The sequence below is a fragment of the Tarenaya hassleriana genome, unplaced genomic scaffold (genome assembly GCF_000463585.1).
Source record: "Tarenaya hassleriana unplaced genomic scaffold, ASM46358v1 Cleome950, whole genome shotgun sequence".
NCBI classification, from domain to species: Eukaryota; Viridiplantae; Streptophyta; class Magnoliopsida; order Brassicales; family Cleomaceae; genus Tarenaya; species Tarenaya hassleriana.
In genome coordinates, this window is record NW_010971898.1 from 1 (window position 1) to 9157 (window position 9157).

The 9157-nt window shown below is 38.0% G+C and overlaps 3 protein-coding genes and 1 pseudogene across 3 annotated transcripts; 3 read left to right on the forward strand and 1 right to left on the reverse strand.

Annotated features, from left to right (window-relative positions):
- Positions 1–4: 4 nt before the first annotated feature.
- On the forward strand, positions 5–920 carry LOC104804734 (protein MARD1-like; the record flags this gene model as incomplete). Its single annotated transcript, XM_010529076.1, has 2 exons — positions 5–186; positions 421–920. Coding segments are annotated over 2 exons (351 nt in total), but the record flags the coding sequence as incomplete, so codon positions are not given.
- A 2765-nt stretch (positions 921–3685) lies between these two features.
- Positions 3686–4888, forward strand: LOC104804732 (major pollen allergen Lol p 11-like). Its single transcript, XM_010529073.2, has 2 exons — positions 3686–3948; positions 4355–4888. The coding sequence occupies exons 1-2, from the start codon at positions 3783–3785 to the stop codon at positions 4684–4686; spliced, it is 498 nt and encodes a 165-aa protein (XP_010527375.1). The 5' UTR covers positions 3686–3782; the 3' UTR covers positions 4687–4888.
- Positions 4889–5237: 349 nt separating this feature from the next.
- Positions 5238–7602, forward strand: LOC104804735 (annotated as a pseudogene).
- Positions 7603–7785: 183 nt separating this feature from the next.
- On the reverse strand, positions 7786–9151 carry LOC104804733 (random slug protein 5). The gene is made up of 4 exons (XM_010529074.1): positions 9014–9151; positions 8824–8922; positions 8479–8721; positions 7786–8381 (listed from the first exon to the last, which is right to left on the reverse strand). The coding sequence occupies exons 1-4, from the start codon at positions 9068–9070 to the stop codon at positions 8034–8036; spliced, it is 747 nt and encodes a 248-aa protein (XP_010527376.1). The 5' UTR covers positions 9071–9151; the 3' UTR covers positions 7786–8033.
- Positions 9152–9157: the final 6 nt, after the last annotated feature.

Sequence of the window (9157 nt, forward strand, 5' to 3'; positions counted from 1 at the left end):
CACAGCCATTGATCAGCGCCGCGGTCATCATGGGTTATTAGATCAACGGCTCTTATCGACGGTCTCACCGAGAGGTCTCCAGAGGAGACACTCAGCTGATTACAACTCCGACGCCGCTCATTTCCTCAGATCCTGCTCTCTCTGCAGACGCCAACTTGTTCCCGGCCACGACATCTATATGTATAGGTATACATACACGTATACACATATATACAAGTGTCCAAAACTGTAACTTTACTCTTAAAGCTGGAACTTCACCATATATATGTTACTGGTTATGGTGTAAAAGGGCGATTTTTCTATTGTTATAGGTGAGAAAATTTCCGGATTATTGATTTGGATATCAGTTGGGCTGTGATAATTAATCTGTGCTTAGTCAATTAAGTATGATTAACGAGTTCTGATGGTTTGGATTTGCAGGGGAGATAGGGCCTTTTGTAGCTCAGAGTGCAGGCAGCAGCAGATGAAACAGGACGAGAAGAAAGAGAAAAGCGCGTTTGCGGCCAAGAAAGAGACGGCGGTGGAAGCCGCAAACGCAGACGTAAACGCTGATCCTGGCAAAGGAGAGAGAGTGGTCGCCGCCGTGTAGTGTCTAATACATATACATACATATGTATGAGACTATGTTTGTATATTGTTACTAATATGGTAATTCATATGAAGCATCGTTGACCGTGATTAACCTAGTTAATCACCCTCTTTATCGTGGAGCCAATCCGATGTATGGAAATTAAATGTTTTGTTTGAGGGTTTGAATTTACAAGTTTTGATGTCTCTCTCTAAATTGTTTCAGAATTTGTACTTTTTATATTTTAAGCATAAAAAAAAGGAAAAAAAGGGAGAGAGAGAGAGAGAGAGAGAGAGAGAAAGAGTTGTGTACTGTTGTTCGAATATTGGATTTATCAGTTCATGTACGATTATACAATACTGTTTATTTATTACTCCAATGACATTCGTGTTACATGCATATATATATATATATGCATATCTTATTTTGGTAGTATATGTTCAAAAAATGAAGTTGAGCTTTTGCAGCACAAACATAGTTGCTCTGTCGTGGTTTGCCGGTTACTGCGTAGGGCGGTGGGTTTTCTCAGGTCCGCGATGCTGTCTGATGTCGTTCTCGTCCGGTCTATGGGCTGAGAGACGTTGCGGGGTCCGGTGTCCGACCCGAATGGTTATAGGATAGAGTTTCCCATCGTATCAAAAAAAAAAAAAAAAGTTGAGCTTTTGCAGCAGAAACATAGTTCATTAGAATAGAGTTTCCAAGGAATCTCAAGACGAGTCAGCTTAGCATAGCGTGGGCCCCAGTATCCACCATTTGTAAATCAAATATAGATTCTTTATTTTCTCATTTTTCACCAAATATAAATTGTTCTCCAAATTTGATTTCTCAGTTATCCTAATATCTTTAGGAAAAAAATAAAATAAGATATGATCGGGTTTCAACGAGTAAAACTCTTAGGTTTTTAGTTATGAATTTAAGGATTTTGATTTTAGAATATCAATATCATAACACATGTTAATAAAACCATAAAAATAACTACTGATGTTTACAAAAAAGAAAATTGGTTTCAGTCTTAATATACATATAAATTTACAATATTTATATGTAGAAATTTGTTCAACAAATGTTTAAAAATAAAAGTTTTGATTGTTATTAAAATAAGTGTATACTCAAATTTGATTTAGTTTTTTACACAAAATGGAAAAAATAAAAAAGTTTTAATTAGAGATGTATAAATGTTTTCTTCGATTTTTTATTTATTTATTGTTTGAAATTCAGAAAAATTAGGTGGATATTAATTTTTTTATTGAAATTTAACTAGTTTTTATTTATTTGAAATTTATGTATTTTAAGATTGTAAATCTAGAAAACTAAAAGATGCCTTGATATTTATTATTTATGCTGTATAATTGATGTAAAAATAATGTTGAAAGATGAAAGTGAAAAATGGTTACAAATAAACTTTTCGGTGACTAAGACATTGCTTTGATCATAAATGTTTGGAAGCAACACGCAAGTTGCTGCTATTACATTTTGTATAAAGTTTCGAGTGAGTAATAAGATTAATGCCACTTGTCAAATTGGGCATTTGTCAAAATTATCTTATCTTTAAAACTCTGTTGGATTTCCATAACATCATTAATCAGTGCTTCTTAATTATTGATTTTAGATTTTAAAATAAAAAACCAATATAGTGAAACTTATATATATATATATATATATGTTTGTGGGTCTCTATTTTGCATAATATATTTAAACAGTGAACAATTCCCATCAATAAATCAGTAAATTTTTATGACAAATTTAAGCATAGTCCAAACTTATAATACGTCTATTTAATTTCTCATTGCATATACATAAAATATTGACCGTGAACAGCTTCATTTCTTGTGAAATTAATTATATATATATTGCAAAATCCGAATAAGAATAATATCGGTTACACGTGCAAATATGCCCTCCGATAAATTCTCTTCGTATTCCAGTTGTACCATATGATATTGATCCCTTTCATTCAAAGGCTTATAGTTGTAAAATAAATTATATATATAAGGTTAAGTACAAATGAGAAAGGCAGATGCTAATTTATGTAATCCAACTTATACTTGTAAGCATACACTAATTTAAGATTAGCTTTAGTTTTAATACAGTTTTCTTTAATATTTAAAAATCTCTTCAATTACCACCACCCCTTAACATGAGATAGCTCAATTTTAGATATCTAAACGTTTCATTTGAGATTTGCCTTTTTTTTCCCTAAAAAAATGCGGTTAAATTACTTTTTAGTACGAGATTATCCTTGAAATTTTGTTACAAAAAATTTTGTGTTTAGGGTATTCATGGAACATAGATTTTATGTATTGATGTGTTCGCGTTGGCCCATCACCGTATTACGAGTGGAGTTGTCCCATCGGAACGAAGCAAAAGACAAGTGGAACAGCTCATCTGAAAGCTTGCCCCAACATTATTATAATAATTCGTTGTTTTGTACGTGATAACAAAATTTAAATAATTGCGTTTAAATTTTTTTGTTTAGATATTACAAACTATAAAGTTCCGCGATGGTCATGATTATATATATATATATATATATATATTGTGCGGTTAATGATATTTTGGAAAGATATAAAAGATGTTGGGAGAGTGCAAATTCGACATCAATGGTTAGATGGGGAATGACGACTTTATTACAAATGAAATAATTGATGTTTGCCACTTAGGAACACATTGGCAGAATGGGGACTAATCAGACTTATGATGTCCGTAATGATTCACATGTCTGGGTCCTTGCTGGGCCAAACTATTGTGACCCAAAGAGATTATGAAAAGAGATCACAAGTAAATTTTGCTCAACAAGGCGAAAGCCCATTGGGCTACGGCCTCAGAGTTTAGCTTCTTTAGAAGTCGAAAACAACGTAGACCTTTCCACACCTGATCACCACCGTTCACTTTTTATTTTTAATATATTTTAAAACTTTCCCATTTTCCCCTCTCTCCATGTGAGCACCGACGGACAGCCCAGGTGCATTAACGCAACCGCAAACTCATGTGGGTCCAATGAAACCTAGCCACGTAACATCTGTTTTTAAGTTCTTGACGGAAATGCCCTCGAGTTAGCACGGTAATTACGGAGATAGATGGGATTTTTGCCAGTGCCACCACGCGCTTTCCCCTTCCTTCCTAGATTCGCTCCACAGCTTGTCTTAAAACTCCGCTTGCTCCTTTCGCTCTTCTTTACTTCTCTCTCTGGATCTGTGGAGCTCGGGAGACGAAAATGGCGAAATTCGTGATTATGATGATGGCTCTGTGTGCTTTGCCGGCGTTGGCAATGGCGGCGAGGCATCCGAAGGATAATAGGAACACCATGGTCGTGGAAGGTCGCACCTACTGTGACCCTTGCCGCGCCGGTTTCGAGACTTCCGCTTCCTACTTCATCCCCGGTAACTTCCGCTCAGATCTTTACGTTATTTTTTGGTGTCTTCTATAGATCTGATTGCTTTCGCTTTGTGATGGTGAGATCTATCATAGTTAAATTTATTTGCTTTAGATCTCGAGAGAAATGGATTAGTTTGTGAAATGAGTGACGATCTGCTCGATCTACTGTACGATACTTTAGATTGCTTGAGTTAGATATCTGCGACGATGCTTCAGATTGCATGGAAGCAGTGGCTCTATCTATGGATGTTGTCGGATTCCTGATGTTACAGATAATTACAAAAACAACGTTTGCTTCAAAGTAGTGTACGCTTATGTAATGGGCTGCAAGACTGAAACAGATCATCAGATAGAGTTCATGGAAGAAAAGAAAAAAGTTGATAAAGAAGCTCGTGTGATTTCACAATGCAGGTGCGACAGTGAAGCTTGAATGCAAGGACAGGAAAACCATGGATGTAATGTACAGTGACGAGGCCATTACAGACAAGGATGGATGCTACAAGTTCTTTGTCCACGAGGATCACAAGGACGAGATGTGTGACGTAAAACTCGTGAAGAGCCCCGACACTAACTGCCCGAGAATCTCCCCTGGCCGGGAACAATCTCAGGTCATCCTTAACCATTTCAACGGTATCGCCTCTCAGACTCGGTATGCCAATAACATGGGGTTCGAGAAGGAAGAGCCCGACGTGTTCTGTGCGGAGCTCATGAAGCAATACCAGGAGTTGGATGAGGAGGATTAGGGGGGCATTCTATTTGATCTGTTCGATTCATATGAGCCTTTTCGGTTATGATATATGCCTTTAGAATATGGTTGGTGATTGAAAGTGTTCAACTCCTTGTCTTATGTTTCATGGATGTCACTTTGATGTGTCTTTGTCCTTGAACGAACATATGTTTTTATTGCCCCTTCTTTGTGTTTGTTTGATTCTTACTTGACGAGTTTCTTCTTCTTGGCTGCGTTGGATAATCACGACGATGGTCCATATGTGTAGATTATGGATTAGGGTTAGGCATCATAATCTGAAAATAAATATGCCTAGAGTTACATTAATGTATAGGTGTATATTTTTTTTAATCTGTAAGTGTATAGGTGTATGTTCATTTCTGACACATATGACTGTCATTATTATATAATGATTGTCACAATAATACCGATACTGATACTGTAATAACGTAAAGATAAATGTTTGGAAAAATTTTAAAAATAATACACAGTGAATTATTTATCCATATCTCCTGCTATATATATATATGACAACCAAATTCAACAAAAAACATAACCGCGAAAGTAGTCTGGATCTTATAAACTCCCACCTCTCAGCAACCCTCTCGCCCCCTACTACAAAAACTTCAATCTTTCGTGTTTCTTTCATTTGGGGTTTTTTCTTGATTACCCTGAAATCGACGTGGAGTCTCTCTTCTTCTCTTCCGTCAACGTATCTTCTTGCAGGAAAAAGACATAACCATCTTCTTTGATCGGTGATTTGGCGTTTCGTTTCTTTTTGGTTCCATCGTCTTCGTCGTCGTTGGCGGGTCTCTGTTAAACGACTCGTTTTGAGCTGCATTTGCTTCTGGGTCTTTTTCTTTTTCCGGTCTTGCGAATTACTTGATTTTCCATTTTTTTTAATGCGAAACTCTTTCTCGTTTTCCGTCAAACGTTGCTCTTGACCGTGCTCGATCATCAGGGATTTTACATCTTTCGATTTGGATCTGTAATAACCCCAATCAGTTTGTCTAATGTTAATGCGTACGATGTAATCGGGTTCTGTTTCTCGGGGTTTTGCGTTTTGGGTTTTTCATTTGGTCGTCTTAGGATCCTCAAGTCGTAAACTTTTCCTGAAATATGCCTAATGCAAACTCAAGGAATCGGATTTGAAACGTGTTGGAGAACTTCTTACAGTTGCTCTGGTTCTGTTACTGTTCTTGGTTGCTTTTAAATTTCGAATGAAAAGCCGTCCATTGGTATTGGCACTGGCATTCAAAATAGGTGTTCTATATACAACTGATCTATGATTTTCAGAATGGCTGCTGCTGCTTCTCATCAAGGGATTGGGGCTGTTTCCTCTCATGGGCATTCCAAAATCTCCCATTGTCAAAAGGAGGCTATGAATATCTCAACGAGATTTGTTAATAAAGGGTTCAAGGTTGATTTGAGGCAGAGTCACAGCTCTAGAAAGAGAAGCTTCTGCCAGATAGAAGCGACCGTATCTCAGGCCGCTGCCTTTGACACTATCTTGTCTCCCTCCAAGAACATCTCTGTTGAGTCTCAAAAGAAATCAAGTATGTTGCTTTCTACGTTCCATAAATTAGCGAACGAACGAGTGATGAAGCATCATCATTACGAGATTATATTGATTTCATAGATGCATCGAGACATACGCATCGTGAGATTTGTTTCGTGATATGAGTTTGTCATTGTTTGCCTATGCCAGATGAAGCTGCTCTCATATTGATTAGGCATGGAGAGTCCTTGTGGAAGGAGAATAATCTTTTCACGGGCTGTGTTGATGTGCCTTTGACAGAGAAAGGCGTGGAAGAGGCTATCGAGACTGGTAAGAGAATTAACAACATACCAGTAGATGTGATATTCACGTCGTCTCTAATCCGTGCCCAGATGACCGCCATGCTTGCAATGACTCAACATCGTCGCAAGAAGGTACACTTACCCAACAAAGAAAATGAGAATCTAACGTTCAAGCTACCTGAAGATTAGTACTTGAACACATTTAGCTCCAAATGTCTCAGAAAATCTCTGATGTTGTAAACAAAAAAAAAACTCTCCATCATTTTGCACAATGAAAGCGCGAAGGCGAGAACATGGAGTAAAGTTTGCAGTGAAGAGATTAAAAAGCAATCCATACCAGTGATAGCTGCGTGGCAGCTGAACGAGAGAATGTAAATGCAAAATCCACCATGTTTCTTTGTCCCTTACCAAGCATGATTGCTTTTCAACCTATTAAAACTTGATCTGCTTCCATGTGGGCGTGGTGTAGGTATGGAGAATTGCAGGGTCTAAACAAGCAAGAAACAGCAGAGAGATACGGGAAAGAGCAACTTCACGAGTGGAGAAGGAGTCACGACATTCCTCCTCCTAACGGGGAGAGTTGGGAGATGTGTGCTGAGAGAGCAGTAGCTTATTTCAAGAACAGTGTATGTAATTCTCTCTCTTGTAACTTCTCTAGCTTCGTTTCTTGATGATCGATCTCTAACGTTTGCATCAAAATGCAGATTGAGCTGCAGCTTGTATTTGGAAAGAACGTTCTGATCGCTGCTCATGGAAACTCACTGTGATCTATTATAATGTATCTTGACAAATTAACTTCCCAGGAGGTGACAAAACAACTTCAGTCTTGATTACTTAGTCGGGAAATTTGTAAATGCCGAAACTTTCATTATGTCTTTTTACTTCGTATAGGTTACAAGTCTAGAGCTTTCACGGGTGTACCTTTGCTCTACATCTTCAGAGAAGGAAAATTCATCAGAAGGGGAAGTCCTGTTGGTCCTACTGAAGCCGGAGTCTATGCTTATACCAAGGTTTGTATTTGTTTCTTCATTTTCCATTCCATTTTCTCAAGTAGCTGCTGAAATATTTTTCCTGGATTCTTTTATCTTGCAGAGATTGGCTCAATACAGACAGAATTTGGATGAGATGCTGAACTGATGTATTTCTGGAAGCATACAGAAACCTTAAAAGACCAGTTCTTGTCTCTTCTGTTTTATCTTCCATATAGGATCTTAGGCTTTACGAAGAAAACTCAAGTTTTGTTTTCGTTACAGTTTAGGCCTTAGGGTTCTTCTCTTACCATCTGTGCCATATCCGTAGTTCCAGTAGGACAATGTTCAAAAACTGTGTACAACATTACCATCTTGAGAAACATTTTCAGACACTCTTCTTTCAGCTACTTGAGATAACATTCCTTGATCTCTTTATGTAAGAATCTGAGCCATAATACAATCTGAAACTTATCAGAATCTGTTTTTTCTGGTCGTAGCCAGACTGTTGAAGCTGTTAAGAACTTAAAATCATGAACTTTACAGAAGCGTCATTGAGAAACTCTTGATCTTTGGTGGAAACCAAGATCCCCTTCTAGGCTTTGGGTCTATCTTCTTTGTTCGCAGGGGCGTCAGTTATTCTCTTCTCTGAGCAGTCTCTGTTGGTCTTTTCCATGTCAGAAGAAGATTCGGAATCTGAGTTAGCATCTTTCATCAATGGGGAAGTGGTTGATACTGTGTTTCCGAAGAATCTTGCATCGTCCTCCTTCATTCTTTCAGCATACTTGACAAAATCAAAACCTGAATAGCTGTTTCCACCAAAGGCAACCTCTAGTTGCTCCATATCGAAAACATCCTCGAGCACCTTCTTGCTTTCGCCATCATCAGAATAAACGAATTTCACCTTGTTGCATGTCTTTGGATCTAGAAACGGTTTCACCATCTACATCACAGTAGTTATATTCGAGCTCTGTTTCAGCTGTGCGTGTACATACATATCATGCCATATAGGTAGCAATAGAAGAGAAACATTGTGTTACCTTCCAGAAAGGTTCGAAGAATTTGGGCGGGTTGTAGAGTATGGCCAAGCCTAAGCGTTCCGGGTAATGTTCTTGTAGTACATGAGCGGTTTCTCGGGTCACTTTCACCGATATATGTGACAGATTGAAACCATGGAAATCTATCAACCAAACCATTTGTTCTTGGTGAGCCGGTAGATTCAAGATTGCATTCTCCATGCAGTAGACCAAGAATCTAATCTGCCCTTTAGTCGATTTTGTATTCTGCAACAACAAAAAAGGAGTGCAAATAAACCAAGGTATACAGATGGAGCTTCTGAGTTCTAACAGAGTCAGATCAATCTAGACAGGATACGAGGAGCAAACCTGACAACTTGGTCTCATGACAAGAACGGTTCTGCCATACTTGTCAGTACAGTTAGCTCGGTATATCTTCCCGGTCTCGGCTTCTCGGGCAATCTCCTCCTGTAAGATTCCAAAACAAAAAGAAACATTCTTTCATGTCTTGGAAATAGATCTGGCTTAGAAATAAGCTTTAGATTCAAAGAACACAAACCCATCGAATCTCCTCGGGTTTGTACTGAATTCTCCACTTCAAGGTCTCTTTGAGCATTTTAGTAGCTTTCTTGACATGCCAATTACGTGCACGTAAATATCGAGAAATGGCCGAATCCGATGAGTAGATGGATAACTTCTCAGG